General features: G+C 39.9%; 1 protein-coding gene across 18 annotated transcripts in view; it reads left to right on the forward strand.

The window, feature by feature from the left end:
- The window catches only part of magi2 (membrane associated guanylate kinase, WW and PDZ domain containing 2), a 407,390-nt gene extending 383,739 nt beyond the window's left edge, over positions 1-23,651 (forward strand). For 6 of the 18 annotated variants that reach the window (XM_033039822.1, XM_033039821.1, XM_033039826.1 and 3 more), the window contains 4 exons: positions 3,032-3,230; positions 9,051-9,194; positions 10,148-10,286; positions 21,609-23,651. In XM_033039822.1, coding sequence (XP_032895713.1) covers positions 3,032-3,230; positions 9,051-9,194; positions 10,148-10,286; positions 21,609-22,402 — 1,276 coding nt within the window. In that variant the 3' untranslated portion in view covers positions 22,403-23,651. Of the gene's footprint in view, positions 1-3,031; positions 3,231-9,050; positions 9,195-10,147; positions 10,287-11,028; positions 11,118-21,078; positions 21,130-21,608 lie in introns of all 18 variants that reach the window. The other 12 variants (XM_033039820.1, XM_033039825.1, XM_033039836.1 and 9 more) reach the window with 7 other exon arrangements.
- The last annotated feature ends 1,798 nt before the right edge of the window (positions 23,652-25,449 follow it).

Below are 25,449 nucleotides of genomic sequence, written 5' to 3' on the forward strand. Positions count from 1 at the left end.
ATTAAATTAATACATTTTGAATATGTGCTCAAATCCTTTTATAATGAATGTTGCCATACAATTTACCTTCCTGCCTGCTTGGTGAAAATGCATGTTAGCTTTAGGTCACAGTCTACAAAAGTGGATGACCTCATTCCATCTGCCATGTACTTACTCAGCATGCCTTCAATCCCCCTGAAGCTTCTTTATATCCTGTACCCACCCCATGCACTATCCCATCTGATCTTATGCAATCAGTAAAGTTGGAAATATTGGTGCTTTCAGCCAAAAGGTTAATGCTAGACTGTGAGTTGATGGGGTGCAAACACTGATTCCTACGATACCCCGCTACACAGGACCTGCCACTGTGAGGAAGGTAGACACAAAATGCTGGAGTAACTCAGCGGGACAGGCAGCATCTCTGGAGAGAAGGAATGGGTGACGTTTCGGGGCGAGACCCTTCAGACTGTCAGGGGTGTGGGTGGTACAGAGATGGAATGTAGTCGATCTGTTTATTTCCACTCTTTACTAGGTACCCAGTTCTCAATCCATGCCCTGATGTTACTGCCATTTCATGTGCTTCAAACACCTTTGTGGGACCTTATCAAATGCTTTCATTAGCTTTCTTCACTGCCTGCTGTACCTGCACGCCAACTTTCAGTGACTGGTGTACAAGGACACCCAGGTCTCGCTGCACCTCCCCCTTACCTAACCTAACCCCATTGAGATAATAATCTGCCCCCCTTGTTTTTGCCGCCAAAGTGGGTAACCACACATTTATCTATATTATACTGTGTCTGTCATGCATCTGCCCACTCACCTAACCTGTCCAGGTCACCCTGCAAACTCCTAACATCTTCTTCACAGTTCACACTGCCACCCAACTTTGTCTCATGCACAAACTTGCTAGTGTTGCTCCTAATTCTCTCTTCCAAATTATTAATATATATGGTAAACAGTTGCGGCCCCAACACCGAGCCTTGCGGCACTCTACTCGCTACTGCCTGCCATTCTGAAAAGGACCCGTTCACTCCTACTCTTTGCTTCCTGTCTGCCAACCAATTTTCTATCCATGTCAACACCTTATCCCCAATATCATGTGCTCTAATTTTAGTCACCAGTCTCCCGTGCGGGACCTTATCAAAGGCTTTCTGAAAGTCTAGATACACTACATCCACTGGCACCCCTTCATCCATTTTACTTGTCACATCTTCACAAAATTCCAGAGATTAGTCAAGCATGATTTCCCTTTCATAAATCCATGTTGACTTGGACTAATCCTTTTACTGCTATCCAAATGCCCCATTATTACCTCTTTAATAATTGACTCCAGCATCTTTCCCACCACCGAAGTCAGGCTAACTGGTCTGTAATTCCCCGTTTTCTCTCTCGCTCCTTTCTTGAAAAGTGGGATAACGTTAGCTATCCTCCAATCCACAGGAACTGATCCTGAATCGATCGAACATTGGAAAATAATCACCAATGCAATTTCTTGAGCCAGCTCCCTGAGGACCTTGGGATGCAGACCATCAGGCCCAGGGGATTTATCCTCCTTCAGTCCCATTAGCCTACCCAATACTATTTCTCGCCTAATGAAAATTTATTTCAGTTCCTCTACCCCGTTAGATCCTCTGTCCTTCAGTACATCTGGGAGATTGTTTGTGTCTTCTCTTAGTGAAGACAGATCCGAAGTACCAGTTCAACTCTTCTACCATTTCCTTGTTACCCATAATAATTTCACCCGTGTCTGCCTTCAAGGGACCCACATTTGACTTTGCAACTCTTTTTCCCTTAACGTATCTAAAGAAGCTTTTACAGTCCTTCTTTATATTCCTGGCCAGCTTCCCCTCATACTTCATCTTTTCAGCCCGTATTGCCCATTTTGTTTCCTTCTGTTGTCCTATGAAAGTTTCCCAATCCTCTGGCTTCCGGCTACTCTTTGCTGTGTTATACATCTTTTCCTTTAGTTTTATTCTATCCCTAACTTCTCTTGTCAGCCACGGTTGCCTCCTACTCCCCTTAGAATCTTTCTTCCTTTTTGGAATGAAATGATCCTGCGTCTTCTGGATTATGCCCAGAAATTCCTGCCATTGCTGTTCCACCGTCATTCCTGCTAGGATCCCTTTCCAGTCTACCTTGGCCAGCTCCTCTTTCATGCCTTCATAGTCCCCTTTGTTCAACTGCAACACTGCCACTTCCGATTTAATGTTCTCCTTCTCAAATTGATCAATCTTCCCTAAAGATTCCTTTATCCAAAAGAGTCTTTTTTTTGGAGCCTCAACAAATTCATGTCACTATACTGTATGCATTCCATGAATTTGTCCTCTATTACTGCTGCTAATATGACTTGTCTGGTCTATTTGCAGATTAAAGTCCCCCATTACTCTATTTAAAAAGTCCCTCATGAATACTCTAAAACCCTCTTTGCCTGTCCACCCATTACCTGCCAAGCTTTGTCCTGTTTCTCCCCTTTTCCAACTTTCTTCTCCCCCATGCAATCAGTCAAAAGAAGGGTCTCAACCCAAAATATCGCCTATGGATATGTTGCATGACCTGCTGATTTACTCCAGCACTCTGTGTCCTTTTGTGTATTAACCAGCATCTGCAGTTCCTTGTTTCTACTGAATTACTTTCATTTTGACTGGAAATGTGTTTAATCAGGACTGCTACCATACTGCCATCTAGTGGAAATGCATGTATAATATCAAAGTCACAGGAACAGAATTGTGAGGTTTATGAACTGAGTAAAGTTAAACGTTTATCTAAAGAAATTCAAAAGAAAAAATTTATATCTAAAGTTATAATTTAACGTGTACATATTATTATATTTTTGGAAGAAATGGCACCTAACAATGTACTGTAGCGCCTATTACATGTCTTGTAACTCAAAATGCATGTCTTGGCTATAGACCTATGTTAATCACGCTGTAATTCACTTTGGTTTTTAATTATGTTTTATTTCCCGACTTAAAAATATTAATGTAATTATTTGAATTTCATTTTCTATTAAAAGTCTCTTGAGATGATGATATTAAGAGTATTTGTAATCTAGTTACAGGTCAGAAGTGAAAGCAAGACAGGATGTCAAACCAGACATTAGACAACCACCATTCTCAGACTATAGACAACCTCCAACATCGGATTATCGACAGCCACCATCTCTTGATTACAGGCAGCCTCCACTATTAGACTACAGGCAGCAGCCTCCTGACAATAGACAGTTTGCAGTGTCTGAATACAGACAACCACAGGTAAGAGATTTCAAATATCCCAATTTGGTGACCATAATCTTCCATGTTATTATCTTAATGATATTCATGAACACCTTTGGTATGTGTGGACACCACAGTCCAGCACAAGGGCTGATTGATGGATGGCGAGAACTTGGTGAAGGACCTGTTTCTATGCAGAATCTCTCAATTGCTCTAAGAAATGAATATAATGCTGTTATAGAGTATGTATTCTGATCACATGGAACCATGGCATACAACCGAAGATGAAATCAGGATAGCACCAACCAAATGCAGTAATTTTCGGAAAAAACCTTTGTGTTGGAAACATTGGTTAAAGAACTCATTTCGGAAAATTATTTTCATACACATCAGCAAAATTATATATGTAGAACAAATGAATAAATGTATTTTAAAATTACATGGAATCCTTAGCTTTGCAATTGAGGATTTGATAAAAATGTCAGAAACACTGACCATTTATAAATTAATAGCTATACATTACAGTGTCTATGGTGTAAAATTCTCTGTGTTCAATAAAAATCATCCAGAAATTCTTGCTCAGTAAATCAAATACTAAGAAGGCTGCGGTTGTGTCTCAAGTTCTGGTTGCAGCAAAAAGTAATTGAAATGAAATTGAGTGCTATTTTTGGTTTCAACTGACTTCAATGAATACATTATATGTTGTTAATGAACAACTACTGCAAAGCTTTCATTTTGCACATCTCTTTAAAGTTAAAATCATTTCCCTTGTATTTGCTTGAAGGATGAAGAAAAATAGGTTTGTGATATTTATTCAATTAAATGTAAACCGAAAATGCAGCAGGTGTAGAAATAAAAATATGTATTAACTTAGCTTTTGCCCATATTGTTTTAAAGTTATGAGGCAAATCCAGTCAGTACATTATCCCATATTAACTCATTTCAGATGCTGACATTTTTGCAAGAATTCCTATTTTCATTTCACATTTGCAGATATGTAATTTTTCTACATTTCACTTAAATTTATTTGATCCTTGCACTCAACAATTCCATAATGTCAGCAAACAATCCTAGAGATGTAAAAATGAACTGATGGATTTAGGGGAATTGTACAAAATATCAATTTGATTCATAAGAAAAACATGCTCCGCTTATAAACTTGTAATTGTCTTTAAATTAATAATTTCCTGAGCCACTGGAATCACATTGGTAAATTGATCATGCGGGAATAGATCTTGGATATATTCTTTCCCTTCAAGTGACAATCCTTTAACAGGGTAGGGTAGTAGTGTTGAAAATTTAAATGAGCCAGACCAAAGATCAAACACAATGATTTGAATGTTGTGAAGCAATGATATTAGACAATAGCCAATAGGTGCAGGAGTAGGCCATTCACCACCATTCACTGTGATCACGGCTGATCATCCACAGTCAGTACCCCATTCCTGCCTTCTCCCCATATCCCTTGACTCCGCTATCTTTAAGAGCTCTATTTAACTTTTTTCTTTTTTATTATTATTATTGTTATTATTCTTTTCTTTCAAGCTTGACAATATCTTTCCTATAACATGGTGCCCAGAACTGAATACAATATTCTAAATGCGGTCTCACCAACGTCTTATACAACTGCAACATGACCTCCCAACTTCTATTCTCAATACTCTGACTGATGAAGGCCAAAGTGCCAAAAGCCTTTTTGACCACCATATCTACCTGCAACTCGACCTTCAAGGAACCATGCACTTGTATCTCCAGACCCCTCTGCTCTACAACACTACCCAGAGGCCTGCCCTTGTTCGACGTCTCAAAATGTAACACCTCACACTTCTCTGTATTAAATTCCATCAACCATTCCTCTGCCCACCTGGCCAATCGATCCAGAACCCTGCTGCAATCGCTCACAACCTACTTCACTATCTGCAAGACCACTAACTTTTGTATCATCAGATTGTAATCATCTGCTTTTGCTATTATTGCTCCATAAAATCCCAGGACTTGGTGATTTCTACATGTGCGTTTATAAATGAGGAAATTGGAAAAATGGCCATGGTAATTCAACAAGGCAGCTGGCTGCATTCTGATACTCTGCTCACGGAGTTTGACAAAGGGATGAAAATTGGGCTAATTGTCCCTCACATCAGTTACAAATTCACCAACAAACTCCGCACCAGTACACAGAGGCCAAAGTAAATGACACCAAGAACATTTTGTAAAGAATTTAATATGGCTTTAGCTAGATTAATAATTTTATAGTACTACTAGACCAAGTGGGACCCGTTGGGCCCCGTTCCTCCAACGCAATGTTCCACCACACACCCGTTCCCCCAACGCAACCCATTTCCACCACTCATCCGTCCCCCCAACGCAACCCGTTCCCCCAACGCAATATTCCACCACTCACCCATAGCCCCCAACTGCGCAGGCGCAGCTTATTTCCCCTCATCCCCCAACACTCCCTCCCCCCCTCTTCACCCTCCCTCTTCTCTCTCCCCTCCTCCACCCTCCCTCACCTCTCCTTTCCCCTACCCTCAGTCACTCCCGACCCTCAGTCACTCCCTCCCTCCATAACCCCTCCCCTCCCTACCCCCGACCCATTGGGCCCCATTCCCCAAACGCAATATTCCACCACTCACCCGTTCCCCCAACGCAACCCATTTCCACCACTTACCCATTCCCCCCAACGCAACCCATTCCACCAACGCAATATTCCACCACTCACCCATAGCCAACTGCGCAGGTGCAGCTCATTTCCCCTCATCCCCCAACACTCCCTCACCTTCCTCTTCACCCTTCCTCTTCTCTCCCTACTCCTCCTCCACTCCCTCCCTCACCTCTACCTCCCTCTCCTTTCTCCTATCGTCAGTTACTCCCTACCCTCAGTCACTCCCTCCCTACCCCCCTGGATGTCCCTTTGTGAGATGGAAGCTGCTTTTTAAAAAATGTAATTGAGATCCAATTGTGATGTCATTGTGGGGTGGAGCACTGCTGATGGGCAGTTTATGTAAATGAGATCCCATTGTGACATCATAGCTGCTAACTGCCACTGCAACTTCAAGTGATTTTTTTCAAAGTGAGGTTTTGTAAAGTTTAAAATGTGAATAAGTTGTAAAATATAACATCAATCTCAACAAAACTTGATAAAAAAACACACCACAGGACAATTGTAAGGTGGTCCAAAAATTGTAGCGTTATCGTGTACCATTTTGGCGTAGTTCCGGGAGCACTTGGGCACACACACACACACAGACAGAATCACAAACAAGATGAGAGTTTTAATAATATATAGATTTTAATCTTTACAAGCAGGTTTTAGATTTTCAATAGCCTATTAATTTGTTTCTTTAACATCTTTAAAAGTCTTTGAAAGTGCTTGCAAGTGGTTTACAGCCTTTTAAAAGCACGTTTCTGAAATATTCAAACCTGTTCAGATTTAAAAGATAAAATGCATTTCATATTCTGACCAAGTTAGCAGTGTGACCTAGATGATCATTAAATAATTTATCTTGTGATAGCATTGCTCTGAAGAACCCTGTGGAGAATGCCTCTGCAAGTTCTCCCTCAGAGGATCATTAAAAGTAAAGACTTTTAAAAAAAGAGATGTTTAAATAAATAATTGCTAACCACTGACCACATAATCGGTTCCCGTTGTCTATTTAAAATTGTGTTTAACCTATAAAGTGAGAGCAATTTGACCAGAAGTTGGATAGACTTGGATTGTTTTCCCACGAACATAGGAGGTTGCGGGGAGACTTGATAGAAGTATATAAAATTATGAGAGGCATAGATAGGATAGACAATTAGAGCCTGTTTCCCAGGGTGGAAATGCCCAACACTAGGCAGATACAATAGTGCTCTTAGAAGTGTTTCAGATAGGCACATGGAAGTGCAAGGAATTGAGGGATACAGATCATGTGCAGACAGATAAAATCGGTTCAGCTAGACATCATGTTTGGCACAAACATTGTAGGCTGAAGGGCTCATTCCTGCGCTGTACTGTTCTATGTTCTGTGATTGCAAATAGTCCACATACAATACAATACAATTCAATTTATTGTCATTTGGACCCCTTGAGGTCCAAACGAAATGCCGTTTCTGCAGCCATACATTACAAACAAATAGACCCAAGACACAACATAATTTACATAAACATCCATCACATTGCTGTGATGGAAGGCCAAAAAAACTTCTCTCCACTGCACTCTCCCCCCCCATGTCAGAGTCAAAGTCAAAATCAAAGCCCCCGGCGGGCGATGGCGATTGTCCCGTGGCCAATAAAGCCACGCCAGGTGATGCAAGGTCGCACACCGGGTACTAGATGTTAGAGCCCCCGGCGCGCGCTCGCAGTCCCGCCGCCATTCCAAGCCGCGCGGGGCGGTGCTGTAAGGCCCCGCTCCAGGAGCTCTTCAACCCCGCAACTCGGGCGGGAGAAGTCGCCGTTGCGGAAGCCCCGAAAAGCGGTCTCCCTCCAGGGACCCGCGGGCTCCCGGTGCCGCCCGCCAAACCCGCAGTTGCAGCCACCGAATCTCCGGGGGTCGGGTCGCAGCAGCGTCCACCACAGCTCCACCCGCTCTGGACTCGGCCAGCTCCGCGACGGTGAGGTGAGTAGTCGGCACCAGAGCCCCCGGTCTTCCTGTTGGAGGCCGCTCCTCGTTGCAGCCCCAACGACAACGGAGACCCGACAAAGAAAAGGTCGGGTCTCCCGTGCAGGGAGAGATTTAAAAGTTACCCCCAACCCCCCCACACCACCCCCACCCCCCCACACACATACCCCAACAAAAATAACAAAAACTACATAAAAACATAGACATAAAATAATAAAAACGCAGACGGACTGCAGAGGCCGCTGCAGACGAGAGTCGCGCCGCCTAACGCCTAACATGGAACTGAATTTCCAGTTTCTGAATGAAAATATGTCTGTCGTATCTGATATAGGATGCCCATTTACCCCAAAAACCCATAGAGGCAGCGAAATAATGCTTGGAATTCCCAATATGTCCACAACTCCTTTAAAGGGCATTATTAGTGCCATTGTTCAGTTTATCTTGATGAAATAGAGAAACGCTGTTGAGGTTGTGGCTATAGACTCTGAGTAGGCAGTTTTGGAGTCCTACTTGCTGTTGGACACATGTTCTAGGGACCAGCCTTGGACACCATAGACCAGCCCATGCTGTGGCACAGGGGACCAAGCCGAACCTTGAGCAGGTTGCCCATTAGCACTAATCGCAATGTTAGTAAACTCTTTTTAAAAAGCGTATGGTAGGCGGTAACATTCTTTGAAATGTTACTGCTCTACTGTACCCTACCCGGATTTTACGCTTTAATTAATCATTTATTAATGGCATTTAATATAAGAGCTCGTGTCTCCCCATGATGGTCATTAGACTGTATTACTTGCTTTAATAGACAGCATAAAATGTTAAATATCAAGAGCTGTTCAACGCCTACATTTCAAAGAGTCAAGGGGAAATTTGTGCTGGAATATTTTAAATTGTTCTTATGATGTGCGAAGGGCTTTAAAAATTTTATTGGCCATAAATTTACTTCATGAATTATCAATGTGCAGTGTACAGTACATCATTGGAGCACCTGCATTCACTTCATTATTCTCTCAGATAACCTTTCCTCTCTGGCAGTATGAGGAAAGGCGATATCATCTTTGTTCCCCGCACCCCGAATCCATGGATTGGAATGGCAAGATACGAACCATGTAAATTTGAAGTAAAAGTTGATTTAGGGCGATTGTTCATTTGAATTCTGCCACTAATATTACATTGCCCTAAGGTTGGTCTCTTGGAGTGAAATCCACAAGCACTGGACTTAATATGTGTGTATTTTGCCCTTCTTTACATTTACGTATAGGATTTTGATTACTTTACGGTTGATCTGGAAAAAGGTGCCAAAGGATTTGGCTTTAGTATCCGTGGAGGACGGGAGTATAAAATGGATCTGTATGTGTTACGGTTGGCAGAGGATGGACCAGCCATCAGGAATGGGAGATTGAGGGTAAGCCAAAATTTACTGTTGAATTAAATGCACCACAATCAGTAACTGCAACAGCAATCAAAAAATTTGAGTGGCTAAAACTAGTATCTGAAACAAGAGGACCTTGGTTTGTGTAAACAATAAGAGATTTAGAAGGGGTCTGAGGAAGAACCTTGTCACCTAGAGGGAATGTGCAACCTGCAATATGCTGCCTGAAAGGCTGATGGAGGCAGACACTTTAGAAGAGTCTAGACAAGCTTTTGAATCACCAATGCAGAGAAGGCCATGGACCTAGAGCTAGTAAATGGGATTAGTAAAGATGGAAATGTCATGGTCGTTGTTGACATTGTGGCCAAATGACATGATTCTTTGACCTGTGACTATATTCTAGGCTTTACTAAATACTATGCAAGAGACTTTCAGAAAATAGAAAAGCAACCAAGACACTACCATTGCAGGATGACATGTTTGGTTGTCACATCCAGTAACAGGACTGTTATGTAAATAAAAAGCACACAATTTCCCATTTTACAATGCTAGAGCCGTTAGTTTGAACACACTACCAATGATGCTGCTAAGCCAGATAGCCTTACAGTAATCGTACCTCAGCAATAGAAACCTGTGTACCACCATTTGCACTACCATAGGTGTGTTTTCTAATTGTGCTTTACACAAATGGCTTAATTTTGCACGATCATTTTCTTTTCATTTGTGGTATGCATATATCATTTTTCGTGTGGTCTGAGTCTATGTGCCTGTGATGCTGTTGCAAGCAATATTTTCACTGTAATATATACGCCATGATCACATTAAATAGCTGTGCTGGCTCGAAGGGCAGAATGGCCTACTCCTGCACCTATTGTCTATTATCATTACATGAAATTATGATAAATATGATCATTGCATTTTTGCATAATGTGCATTTAATAATCAGTGTTTAATGTGTCTTAAACTTTTTGTTTTGTTTTCAATAGGTTGGAGATCAAATCATCGAAATCAACGGAGAAAACACAAGAGAAATGACCCATGCTAGAGCAATTGAGCTGATCAAGTCTGGAGGGAGGAGAGTGCGGCTTCTGCTGAAAAGAGGAACTGGTCAAGTGCCAGAATATGGTGGGTTTCAGATTATAGAGCAGCATTATCACTGATTAAGGAATAACAGTGGCTTAACGTTACTTTAGGCACTAGTATTGTATGCAGGATTGACAACTAGCTATTCATCAACTATGGAGTCGTGCAGAACACATGCTACGTAGCTGATTGCATTTTAGCATAAAAATAGCCGCATACTCTATTAATTTATGCTTAGAAAGCACAATTGATAATGGACTTTCTGTGTCAGTCAAATCAGATTCTGCTGATAAACTGACTTTACTCTTCCACTAGCATAGATCCCCATGTTCCAAAAGACTGTCACAATAAAATTTAAAAGGACAGACGTAATTATATGGTCTTAAATGACTGCAGGACATCCCAATGCATTTTACACTATTGAAATACTTTGAGGTTTTGCTACTGTAAGAAGATAAACATGAAAAATATCAATAACATGTTAAAGGTAGTTTATAGCTTGTTGCTAATTGTGTTTAATTATGAGCACAATAAATTACAATTGTACGCCAACAAATACACGTCGTTATTATATTTAAGCAATACACATTTCAGTTTCTCACTAACTATTTTAACTTTCTGCATGCCTTCTATCTTGAAGCTCATTTTAACTTATTTCTGTCTATTTTTTAATTTTCTATACTGAACAATATTCTATATCTTTATGCTAACAGTAGTAATATCTCTATCACTGCTACTGTCAATTCTAATGATTGGTCCTAGGCTGTTCCTCCCCTTCCTTTAGGAACGGCTCCTTCCAGTCTCTCCATGTGCATGAAAAGTGACAAGCATGGGTCCCCATATTTCTTCCTATTGGGCCACCCTAAAGACACGGTTTGTAAATCTGCATGTGTATTATCATTCTTAAAACCTTAGACTGATTGCATTTAACGTGTTTTATGGCTGAGCTAATTATGTTTTATTCTGTGAAACAATTTACTAAAACAAATAATCAACCTCAATATAATAGCTGAATTTATTCAAAAGTCATAACAAAAATTTGATAGTTTGTTAATTTACATAATGTATATATTTAACATCTTAGTTTTTTTTTAAATTATTCACTTTACCTAAAACGTGGCTCTGAAATTTGCAAAATATTTAATTTCTTTGAGTGGAATAAACAATGTGAATATCAATGCAAAGTTGAAGTGGATAGATGGATGGCATAGAAATGGGGACTGATTCATTTGGGTCAAAGAATGATAGATAGTATAACAAAAAAGGAATAATTTTAAAGAGGAGGGTAAAGCAGAAAACCCTCTGTGTATTTACACACATCCTGGAAGGTGGTTGGGCAGGTTGCAAAAGTCCACAAGCTTCCTGGCTTTGTAAGTGGAGAGTATAAAAACAAGTTTGTACAACCTTTATAAATCACTGGTTATGTCTCAGTTGGAATATTATCAGCAATTTTGAGAATCTGCTCTTAGATGCATACCAGGGCTTGGAGAGATTAGAGCGAAATATTTCTCCTACAGCAGAGCCATTCAAGGTAATGCAGCTGCAGGCACTTAACCTTAAAAGGACACATAGATAAAACAAGCAACATTCTTCCTACTGGAGTGCTGCCTACTGAATTAATGGAAGAGAGGAGAGAAAATGTTTCCAGAGTTGCAGTGAGGGAGCTAGTTAGGCAGGCAGAGAGCATTATGCAGTAAATATTTTCTCTGGTCCTTGAAGACCGTCTAAATCGACAGACACTGTAACCAACAGGAGTCTGCCAGAGGTCTCTGCAAGGACTAATGTTGCAATGTTAGCAAATTCCATACACGTTTCTGTTGACTGAAGGAGAAGTAGACAAGTATGAAGCCAGGTTGCCGTCCTTAATGCAGCAGTGAGCAGCAAACTTAAAGGTGTCATAAACTAGCTGCAATAGCTTGGAGTGATCCTTGACATTGACTGTGAGAGCAGTCCATGTATATATGTGACCATGTCTTTTAGGTCACAGAGTGAGGACTGTTTTGCTGAAATATAGATCATGTAAATGTTACTCCTCTGAGAAATATAACCAGGAGCAAGTGTCCTCCCAAATAAGCATACTGGGTGATAAACCTTCTCAGCCTCTAACAAATATCCCATGGCTGCCTGTTGCCGATGATGCATCTCCAGACCACCCAACAGGAGAAGTATTAGCTGGAGACAAACACATACTGGAAGCCAGTTGTGAGAGCAGACGTCATTGAAGGTTCATTGTTAAGCCTGAGTGGCGATTGAAGTAAACAGTGATTCTTCAGGTATGCTGGGGAGCCTGTTAATTGTCAGCCCTTATGTAGCATTTTTAAGAAGAAATAGGATCCGTAAAAGCTGGTTGTTCAGGAGTGATTTTCAGATAATTGTGTATTGGTCAAAATGTAGGCATCATAATATTGTTGATGTCAATTGAAGGAGTCAACACCAGAGCCATGCTAAAAGTAAGGGTCACATTTCTCAATGGATCCTTAGAGAATCAGACATCGATCAGATTTTGTTTTAAGGTCATAAGGAATCAGAGTAGAATTTGGCCATTCGGCCCATCAAGTCTACTCCGCCATTCTATCATGGCTGATCTATCTCCCTCCTAACCCCATTCTCCTGCCTTCTCCCCATAACCTCTGACACCCGTACTAATCAAGAAGTGATTATTCTGGTTTGGTCTGACATCAATTGTACCTCATTTTTAAAACTTTTTTAGAATGTACCTCTGGCTCCCCATCTGCAACTTGATAGCGATGACATTTCGCTTGACTATCACAAAGCCATTTTGTGAAGTCTCGTGACATACTGTGTTACTAATTCAGTATTTTCAGAAATCCTGTGTGGTATTCTATTATTTTCTGGAAACTTTATAATATTGTACTAATTTAGCATTGTCATTTATAATAATAATAATAACTTTATTTATATAGCACTTTAAAAACAACCACTGTTGCAACAAAGTGCTGTACATGACTAATCATGGACAAAAAATTATTACACGACAATAAAAACATTAAAAAAGAGAGTAAAAACAGTAAAAATAAAAACATTAAAAACACTAATACAGGAGCAAAGTCTCATGCAGGGTCAAAAGCCAAGGAATATAAATGTGTTTTAATACTGGAGTTGAAGATGGACAGTGAGGGGGCCTGTCTGATGTGCAACGGCAGAGTGTTCCATAGTGCCGGAGCAGCAACAGAGAAGGCTCTATCCCCTCTGAGCTTCCGCTTAGACCTCGGTACCTCCAGGAGCAGCTGATCAGCTGACCTGAGGCACCGGGCAGGAGCGTATGGATGAAGCAGCTCAGAGAGGTAAGGCGGGGTGAGCCCATTTAAAGATTTAAAAACAAATAACAGAATCTTAAAATGAACACGAAAATACACCGGGAGCCAGTGGAGGGAGGCCAGAATTGGCGTTATGTGCTCCCTCTTTCGAGTTCCAGTTAAACCCAATGTTCTGCATGTTCATGTCATGTTCCAGCTCCAACATAATCATGTGTTGAATGATGAATGTTTTGTCAGTCACTCAATTTCCTGTTGAATCTCCATCACATTGTGCTGTTAATGCAACATTTTGCAAGTTCCTTTGTTATTTGGCTTAACTAGATAGTCAATTTCTTGCACTCAAGCAGCTCCTTCAGAAGCAGACCCTCAGCAGCCTCCTCTGAAAATCACCAACCTTCTGCTGCTCCCTGTACATCGATGTAGGGGTACAGAAGTTAAAGTACCACAGTCCACCAGCACATCACTAAAATAACAGCACATCAACACACAGATTCTCCAACCATGATTTTATTTTTAAAACTATTTTTAGGTAACCAATAATTGAATAGTCATAGCATTAACACATGATTAATCTGGGGGATGGGGAGGGGAGAAATCATCAGGAAATCACTGCACTATAATATCCCCAACCTCAACACCAAAGCTGGTTAGATAGAGGTAGCTGTATCAATATCAAAATGCAGCCAATCCTTTCTTATCCTCTCCTACTTCTGCCAAGGTGATTAAGTTGTTTTATCCACTGGCGCACTGATGCAACTTTATGTCCAATGCTATTCTCCTGCCAAATATATTTCCAGAACATACTGTAATATGGATGCCAGCCTGGGTTGACAGATTCCTGAAAATGTGATTGTCACATCTGATCATTTTGAGACAGGTGATGTGGTCACGTGACATCATTCACATCATGTGTTCATCATTTGCAAATGGTATTGGATATATCTTTGCATCGCCAAACTCCGAACATCATTCTGAATTGTTTGCAAAACATAATTATGAATGACGGAATGAAACTAACTAGAATTATTCATGACTGAAATTAAAACATTAATAGAGCTCATTTCTAACAAGAGTTAAATTAGAAGGCAATAAATGAATGGGACAAACTTGTATTTAGCAGCAAACCACCTGTGCTTTCCACTGACATCCAAAGGAAGTTGGACCTTCCCTTGCTCAGAGTCCTGTGCACTTTAATGTGCAGGTATGGAAGTTGAGTTGACGATGAGAAAGACATTGCTGGCAGTCTTCAATTGATACAATTCATACACTTTGGCCTAAAGATCAGGTCACACTGAGCTGGTTCCCAACATTCCTGCTCTACCATATGGTTCACTGAAATAAGTGAATCGTTTTCTGAGACTGTTGCTGACAACTCGCTCGTAAGTGAGGGGCCTTTGATTTCCAACCAAATCTCATCATCTGAGCTAAGATCTCTGCTATTCAAAGCAAACGGCTCCATTGAAGCTAATGGTATTGGAACCAACAAGACAAAAATATGTGGTAATGAATTCACTTGAATAACTTGTGCCACATTGTTCTAGCACAGACTCCTCCATTGATTTCCTGGAAGTGAGTGGTTGCAAAGGGGCATTTTAATTTTTAATAACTTTAATGATGTTTGAATGTTAATGATTGCTCGCTTTGGCAGCCAGCAATCGTTTGAGACATAGTCTTACCAAGACTGTTATAAATGGCTCAACTCTTCCCAATTACCAGGAAAAGTGTTGGCGACTGGTTTGTTGATTTTTCAACCTTGTTTTTAATTAATTTCTAGTAATTTAAGGTAATGTTACTTACTTTAAACTATTTGAACTGTTTTAAATGTCTCTTGACACCCAACATGTCAAAAGGCCGTCAGAGTAACCCAGGGCAGAGATCGATGGATCCAACATCAGAACCTGTTGCTCCATGTTGAGGGGAACCTGCTGCAGCAGGCATTGAGCTCGGCTGGCATCAATCACAAAGCCGCCCCAGGAGGCAGGTTCAGGCAGAGCACAATCTAGCCCTTCAAAACCATTGACGCAACAGGCAGATTCTGAAGACATTCTTGCTGTGACCGGAAAAGGCCGTGTTATAAAACATTAGAATGCAGTGGTTACTTTGGCAGCTCCACGCTTATGCTGCACATTGACTGCTGGTCTCCACCAGTAAAGATCAAAATTAATCAGTGGTTTCCTTGGTGACCATTATCTGCTTCTAGGCAATGTCAGGATAACTCATGTTGTCTGTTTTCTAGCCCTTGCCTGTGATAATAGTATGTCAAGTTGTTCCAATGGCCTATGCGGCATACCAGTCCCTACTCATTGTTCTAGTGCTCAAACCACTTGCTGGTCTAGGCAAGTGAGAGTGGGAACGAAAACACAATTTTGGCAAACGGCAAAACAAGAGGCAAAGCAGAAATTGCAGCCTTGTGGGAGGCAAAGGGAAGCATCAAACCAAAGATATTGCTGTGCCAAAGATAGCTCTGGAGCCTTGCTTTCCTAAAGGCAAATCTATCCTTTCAATAGGAACTGGCAAAAAAAATAGGAATTACGCAAAACCCCTAACCCTAATGTCATGCTTTGTGTCAGGGGCAATACATTACGGTTCAGTTCCAGACCACGTGAGGGTGCATGACATTCGGAAACAGTAGGCAGAGCATGGACACATTCCGCTGCAGCACTGTTGCTCCCACACCCACTCTTACCTCAAAATTACATGTCACAAAAGAACGATCTGCAAATCACAAACAGACAGGAACCTGATACAACCATTAGACAGCTCTAAGGAAAGTGACAGTGATGGGCACGATGCAATATGATTCTTGCTCTTTTGGAAACACCACCACCCTATTCCTCCCATGCAGACTTTAATACCACTCATTTGATATTTTAAATAGCATTTTGCATTGATAGTAAAACTAGCTTCGGTAAAATATTTTAAAACATTGTGAAAATGTCATTATCAGATTTCAATTTGCTTCTGAATACTTGCCAAAGGTATAGTGAATAATTAATTTAGCAGCACATTTAGACAGCAGTTAAATATGAGACCATGTTATCATCTTACATTATTTATTTTCCACATCTCTCGTTGCTTTTTCTTCTGTGCCTTGTTATTTATGCTATAGTATCAAGTTGGTCATGAAATATTGTTTGGCATCCATCGTTATAACTATGCCTCACAAAATATTTCTCCTGTCATTTTTATAGGGGTGACCAAAAGTCAAAATTAAATCCATGCTTATGTCCCAATTGAAATGATTCACCTATTGGCATTTAAATGATTCACTTAGAGATACACACATAGCACCTAACAGCTGTTTTTAATAGATTAATCAAAGAGATGTGGGCATCAGGGCTACACTCCATTTGTTGTTAATCCCAATTGCTGTAGAACTGAGTGGCTTGTTAAGACCCTAAGTAAGGCTGACAGATTTCTTGAAGGACAACAGAGAACCGAATGGATCCATTATTACAACTTTCTTTTCATTAAAAATCTAGATTTGTTTAATGGTGGTTATTGAAATGTCTTCAGAATAATTGTCCAAACTTTTGAAATTATAGTGGAGTAACTGAACCATCACTCTATTAATTGACATGCAACCCCAGAATTTTGGAAAGGAAGGAGAGAAAAGAAGGAACAATAGATTGTCATCAGCAGTCAGGAACATCAGCAGTCAGGAAAATCCTGGAGTCTGGAACATCAGCAGATTCCTGGAGACTGGTATTAAGGAAGTGGCAATGGAGTATCAGCATAGATTTATAAAAAGGAAACAATTTCTATACAGATCTTGATTTTTTGAGTTCTTAATCAGCAGAAAGGAAACCCCAGTTGATGTGGTATATTTGAACTTCCATGAGAGCTGCCCACAAGAGCATAAAATTAGAATGTATATTAAAGGATAAATATACTGGTGTGGATTGATGGTTGATTAATGGGCAAAAATCAGAGAAAAGAATGATGGGTTGTTTTAATTTTAGGAGATTTAGTGGGGCCCCACATGGATTTGTGCTGGGCTTCAGCTGTTCATAATCTATATCAATGGTTTGGACAAAGTATGCCAGTGGGTGCTAGAGAATAAAATATAGACAGATTACAGAAAATTGCCAAAGCAACAATATTGTGATAGTGGGCGAACTTAACTTCCCCAATGTTGACTCAGACTTATAGTGCTAAAGGCTTAGGAGGGCCAGAATTTGTTGGAAGTATCCAAGGGGGTTTCCTGAAAGTATGTGAATAGTTTAATTCAAGGAGGGACCATACTGAATCTTGTACTGGGAAATTGGCCTGGCCAGGTGAGGTTCAGAGGAAGAGCATTTGGGTAACAGTGAACTTAACTACGTAGGTTTTAACCATTAACACACATTGCGAGAGTAACTCATAGAGTGATGCAGTGTGGAAACAGGCCCTTCGGCCCAACTTGCCAACATGTCCCAGCTACGCTAGCCCTACCTGCCTGTGTTTGGTTCATATCCCTCCAAACCTGTCCTATCCATGTACCTGTCTAACTGTGTCTTAAATGTTGGGATACTCCCAGCCTCAACTACCTCCTCTGGCAGCTTGTTCCATACACCTACCACCCTTTGTGTGAAAAAGTTACCCCTCAGATTCCTATTATTCTTTTTTCCCTTCGCCTTAAACCTATGTCCTCTGGTCATCGATTCACTTACTCTAGGCAAAAGACTCTGTGCATCTACCCGATCTATTCCTCTCATGATTTTATACACATCTATAAGATCACCCCTCCCTGTGCTCCAGAGAATAGTGTCCCAGCCTACTCAACCTTGCCCTACAACTCAGACCATCTAGTCTTGGCAACATCCTCGTAAATCTTCTCTGTAACCTTTCCAGCTTGACAACATCTTTCCTATAACACGGTGCCCAGAATTGATCACAATACTCTAAATGCGGTCTCGCCAACGTCTTATACAACTGCAACATGACCTCCCAACTTCTATACTCAATACTCTGATGAAGGCCAATGTACCAAAAACCTTTTTAATCACCTTATCTACCTGTGACTCAACCTTCAAGGAACCATGCACCTGCACTACTAGATCCCTCTGCTCTACAACACATCCCAAAGCTCTACCATTCACTGTGTAGGTGCCCATGATAAATGGCTTACCCCTTATTCTTAAACTGTGGCCCCTGGTTCTGGATTCCCCCAACATCAGGAACATGTTTCCTGCCTCTAGCGTGTTCAAACCATTAATAATTTCATATGTTTCAATAAGATCACCTCTCATCCTAAATTCCAGAGTATACAAGCCCAGCTGTTCCATTCTCTCAGCATATGACAGTCCTGCCATCCCTGGAATTAACCTTGTGAACCTACATTCCACTCCCTCAATAGCAATAATGTCCTTCCTCAAATTTGGAGACCAAAACTGCACACAATACCCCAGGTGTGGTCTCACTAGGGCCCTGTACAACTGCAGAAGGACCTCTTTGTTCCTATACTGAACTCCTCTTGTTATGAAGGCCAACATGCCATTCGCTTTCTTCACTGCCTGCTGTAGCTGCATGCTTACTTTCATTGACTGATGAACAAGGACCCCCAGATCCTGTTGTACTTCCCCTTTTCCCAACTTGACACCATTTAGATAATAATCTTCCTTCCTGTTTTTGCTACCAAAGAGGATAACCTCACAAGTATCCACATTAAACTGCATCTGCCGTGCATCTGCCCACTCACCCAACCTGTCCAAGTCACCCTGCATTCTCATACCATTCTCCTGTTTGTCATCTATATCAAATCATTCATGTAGATGACAAACAGTAACGGGCCCAGAGAATTCAGATTTTCAAGTTACCCATTGTAGCTCCCAATGATTCTGTCTGAGTTCAGAAAAGTTTCATGCCCCAAACAAGGTCACTAAAAAGGAAATCGATCTGTGAGGGTGACGTGAGGGAGGGAAGTGGGAATGCACAATATTCTGGTCGTACCACAACTTCTGCCTGAGAAAAAGTGAACATTTGAATGACATTTATAAAACAGAATTTTATATTAGTCAGCAGTATGCAAGCAGTCACAAATTATACTCCGTCCTATGAACACAGGAAAGAAAATAATTACAGTTGCTGTTACAATCAGGATTTATCCATAACATACCAGCATTTTTAGTACACTTGGAAGAAACATACTGATGGCAGACAATTAAAAAGTAGATGGAATTATTTTGTTTTTAAATAGATCCTTCTTTAATATATTACCAAATTGATGCAACAGCAACTGTAGAAATACCATCAAATACTTTTGATGCATGACTGCACATATTGATGCCATTGGTGTTACTTGAGGACTGTAATTAAAAGTGTGCTTGAAAAACAAATAAGCCTACTTAAGAATAGATTGCTGTCTGAAAAAAGGTTAATAACCGTGTTTAATTCACAATGGTTCTTTGTTTCTCATTTTTTAATTCTGTTGAGTGGAACAGACCGATCCTCTGTGCTTATTCACTCTGAGACACTTGCTGCCCCTATTTCCCAGTAACTCCATTATTTTGCATTCATGTTATGATGTTAAGGGTGTTATTTGATCGAGTGGAAAAAGATGACAAGTGCAACAACAAAGCCAAAATTAAATTAAAGGAACTAAAAAATGATGATCAACTGCATTTGAATTTGAACTTTTGCCTTGTGTCCAAATATTATGCAAATATTGATGGGTTAATACTGCTAATGCAGATTTCTTTATTATTTTCTATATTCTTTGACATATATCTAAGCTAATGATACTTTAAGAAGTTAATTAACTGATGCTACCAGCACAGAAACCATAAAACATCCTCTTCAAAAAAATAAAGCACTGATCTAATTTGTGATACCCTGACAAAACTCCCCACCAGTAGAACAGTCAAAATGTTAACCCTTAATGTACAGCATAGTTCACAGGATCTGCATCTAACTTCCTTTTAAATGCTCAAGTGTAATCTGATCTCAAAATTCTCTTCACGTTACGCACCTAATGAAAAATCAGCCGTGTACCGATTAAATTGAAAGAACAAGAACAGTTTTAGGTTTCCATAGCAAATATCTGCCAGGAATATCTTCTTTCTGTCACTGTAATTTTGTCAAAAGTGCAGCACTCGCCTCTGATTAGCATGCAAGTATAATATTTCAGAAGATAGCATGATGTCAGAGTGGAAGCTGCTGTGAAGAAATTCCCAGCTTATGCATTAGAAGGTAATGCAATTTTGAGCAAAATAGCCCTCTATTATTTATGCATCCAGATATGCTTCCGTCTGGTGAACATAGATGAATATCGTCTTTTTTTTGAAAGACAAAGAACTGCAGCTGCTGGTTACAAAAAAAAGTCAAAGTACTGGAGTAACTCAGCACGTCAGGCAGCATCTCAAAACATCACCTATTCATGTTCTTCAAAGATGCTGTGCCTGACAGCCACGTTACTCCAGCAATTTGTGTCCTTATTTTATTGGGGGGGTTTTGTTTAACCATTATTTAGCCATATTGGTTGACCTTCCCAAGCTGATGATGCATGCTGGCCCATTTTTCTCTTCTTGATTTATTGTTGGCAATAAACTAGAACCAATGAAATCTACTTTTTACAGGTTCCTCCCACCTCCAAAATGGATAGTGGGAGCCAAGAAAATAAAAAGATGGTGAGGAAAATATTTTATTGAAGCAAGTCATGTTTGGAATACTGTACCCTGTCACTTTTATATATAAAATTCCTATTTTGTTTGCATTAACTAAAAATGTAGTTCTTGTCAAATATAATGTTTCAACATCACTTCTTAATATCATTATAAGAATCATCTCAGAACTCAAGACTATTCTGCACTTAATGTCAAAAGAATTAGTTCTTAATGGTCCATAATATGATTGCTTTAACTTTTATTTGATTGTCTTGTTTGTATATACGGTATTTATTTATCTTGAATTATGAAATTTTTAGTGTAAATTAAGGCAATTTAAAATTGAGTGCTACAAATGAGGGATTACAAATTAATTGTATATTGCAGGGAAAATTAGAACTTAATTAGTGATATTTAACTTGACATTTGACAAATTCTTCTCCATAGCAAGATTACTTTTTGAATACAAGCCCAAATTGATCCTTTTTAAATTATCATTTCAGCAGACAACTACAGCTCCTGGAATGCCTCCACTACAGGTTCCCCTAGCCTGTCGGAAATAAACATGATCCCCGATGATCTGATAGCACCACCATCATCATTGCATTCTGCTCCAACCTGTGATTCCATTCACCAGCTACCCCCAGAGATATTGTGGGACACCAAGAACGAATGTGGCATTGTGAGAAGAAAGCACTTTGTAGATCACAATGAGCGAAGAAATGGATCAGAAAGCCCTCAAAAAGTAGATAAGTTGAAGCAACAACAAACTTCTAAAAAGAGCCTTACAAGGTTCCCAAAGGAAAACAGTAAAAAGAAAGATGGTGGCAGGACCACCTCTGAGAACAGGGCTACTGAAACAAAATGTTTTTCAGAGACAAAACTGGGGGAGGACAAGAAAAGCAATGAGACATATAAACATGGTAGATCCATGTCGCCAGCTTCTAGGAGGGAAAGGTCTCCTGGCTTTAAAGTGGATCACAAAGTTGCCAACACTACTGAGAAAAGATTGCTGGTAACACATAAAAATAAGATGAAAGAAGCAGATTTTGGCTTACAGACTAACACTGGAGAAGTTGTTAATTTCCACGAAAATGCCTTAGAAGAGGTCAACAAAGACCTTGATGGAGAACCTCAAAAGATCTCCAGTGAGGAACATCCACGATCAAATCTTGCTATTGAAGGTAATAACACTGTATCTCGGAAATCAACTGTCTCACCTGGGCCATGGAAAATCCCTGGTTCCAATCGATATCCTAGTTCGCTAAAGTCTGGTGCTGCCACCACAGGCAGATAAACTGTTATTACATTATTCTCCCCACTGTAGAATAGATGTAAGATGTTATCTCACCTCTTCCTCTAATCAGATTATTTATCTTGTATTTTTAAACTTAATTTGAACAGTAACCCAGCCTTATAAACTGGAAGCATTTGCATTAACAATAGGGATAATGTTCAGTGGGGCAATGAAGTGTATGGGCATGAAAGATTTTTTTTTAATAAAAGCAACCAGCAGTATTTTGAGACTTCAATAAACAGAAGTTTTCATGCTGCCAAATTGCTATTTGGACCATTGGCAATAGAACCACTGGCAAATGTGAATTCTGTGGATCAGTGCAGTGTGATTATGCTGGTACTTAACCTCAGAGAGCAAGAACAATATTGGTGCTTTAGTTTAAAAAAAATAATGTATGAAGGATTTGCTTCATCTGTGTGCTGTAGTCACATATGTGGTATCAGTAATCTTTGTATAGTGGGGACATCAGGTGACATAAGAGTCTGGCCTTAAGTAAAACTGCACTGAGGAAAGAGGCACTGAAGAAAAATGGAAGTCTACATGAAGCTAAATTTTTGTAAATATTCAATTTTCAAAACAATTGCCTAGCCCAGAGGTTAAAGCTGTTCTAAATATTGCCAGGGCCTTATCACTAAGAGTAACACAAGCTAACATATTTAATTTAAATTGCATCATAGCTCAAAGCAGTCTACCCTTGCATTCATATCAGTGAACCAAGCACAAAATTAGTATAACAGTAAAACAATTATGGAATTGTTTTCCACCCAAGGCGAGCTTGAGCAAGGTTCTGCTTCTTTATCCTCTGGTCTAGCCACAATATGATTTCTGCCATTAAAGGGTACAGTATTATCAGGTTTTGGACAATGCTTCCGTATTGTAGTGCACGTACCTGTATTACTCTGATTTTAGATACATGAAAAACTGGGATTACGACTGCATAAGCAAACTTTATTTTGCACAACTCACAGCCGTTACTTGTGCAGTAATTGCTGTATGCTCTCTGTAATCAAAATGATCTGTGAACATGGCACGTCACTTATCCTTTGAATCAATATTGCTGTGTAGTGTTAGCTGTGAATTTACCTTGTACAGTATCTATAAATATGATTCCATGTATTATTAGTCACAAAGACTGTAAGTGAGCAACTATTTTTATGAAATGCACCACAATGGATAAATTAACTTTTACAGAAATCTTGTTTATGATATTCTATCTGAAACACTGTCAAATAAAATGCATACTCTAAAATGAGTGATTTCTTGGGGACTACACCTTACCAGCTCTATGTTCATAATATTAAGCCTGGTTTTACCCCCGTGTTATTTGAGCTATCTTTAATTTTCCATGTTCTCATCATCTTGTATTCTTCCAGCCTCTTTTGTTCAAGATTCTACTGTTAGTGTCTCAGATTTGTTAGAACATAGGCAGTTGACTGTCTTTATTAAGAGGAGCCATTACAAAAACGGCTCAACTGCTTTCGTAGCATCAAAGGTTTTATGAAGACAGAATCAGAGCATATGTAGCCAAAAGTTTTTTGAAAAAATTACTGAAACTTTACGTTAAAGGAGCCAACGACGGAGATGCGACACAGAGAAAAATCTCATCTCCATCAAGGTAAGTGACTGAAAAAGGGTTTCCTCCGATTTCCCCCACCCCTCACTTAAAACAAACCAAGAAACACTAAATCATACTTTTAAAACATACTTAAAATAATTTAAAAAAGAGAGGGGACTGACAGACTGTTAGCGAGGCAGCCACCTAATATGTTCATCAATTACATTATATCCCATTTACATTGTGGAAACAATCATTATAGCAGAAGTGCCTGTACATGTGAAATAACCATTATTATTTTCAGATAATATTAAAGCTACTACCATGGTTTCAGACATTTCAGATCCTGACAGCCCTCTGAATGGAAAATGCATTCCCCACTGCACCTGCGACCAAGGATGTTCGGTCTACAAGTTTTAGTTACTGATTTGGATAGCCAACTTCACTATACTACGCGTTGAACTCCATGAGCTCTGCTTTTGCCTATTTTCATCATTCTTATCTTTATACATAACCATATGCATCATTAATACTTCACAAAGTTTCATTAAAAAAAATTGTTTTGACTATGTTAATACATTTTTCATGATATGTGCCCTAATGAGCTATTATCACCATTTATTGCCCGTTTCTCATTGCCCCCCCAGATTGATGATGGTATATTGATTCTTTCTGGGGAAGGTACTCCCACATTTTTCTGATGAAGGGTCCTGACCTGAAACGTTACCTATTCCTTTTCTCCAGCGATGCTTTCTGATCCGCTGAGTTACTCAAGCATTTTGTGTCTATTTTCCCACATTGTTAGACCCAGGGATGAAGGACTGGTACTACACTTCTAAGTCAGGATGTCGTGTGACTCAGAGGGTAAGCTGCAAGTGGTGGTGGTCCCATGCACCTGCTGCTCATCCTTGGTAGTATAGTCACAGGCTTGGGATCTGGTGTTGGAGCAATGGAGTAAATAATTATACATTTTGTATATGCTATACAATGCATCCAGTGGTATAGGAAATTACTATTTAAGGTAGTTGACAACCAATCAAGCAGGCTGCTTTGTTGTAGATAATGTTGGGAACTGGTGCTGCACTCAATCTGGCATGTGGAGGGTGTTCCATCAAACCCCTGGCCTGTGCCTTTCAATGGTGAAAATGCTTTGAGGTATCAACAAGTGAATTATTTAAGTTGGAGTAGGAGAAGGCTATGCAGTTCCAGCATCCAACAGTTGCATGGCTTATTTGCTTTCTCTATCCTATTGCCTTGAGTATTCTAGAAAGGCGCTATATAAATCCCATCCATTATTATTATTATTATTTTAGTCTTATCCCTTGATTCCTTCAATATCCAGAAATGTATTGATTGTATTCAAAAATGGGATCAAGGACAAAGCCGCCAGCCTCTTTAGCAGCAGATAATTCCAAAGATCCACTACCCTGAGGAAAGGATTTTTTCCACATTTCAGTCCTAAATGACCAGCTCCTGCTATATCCCTCCCCGT

This window comes from Amblyraja radiata, chromosome 21 (assembly GCF_010909765.2).
Source record: "Amblyraja radiata isolate CabotCenter1 chromosome 21, sAmbRad1.1.pri, whole genome shotgun sequence".
In the NCBI taxonomy this organism is placed as follows: Eukaryota; Metazoa; Chordata; class Chondrichthyes; order Rajiformes; family Rajidae; genus Amblyraja; species Amblyraja radiata.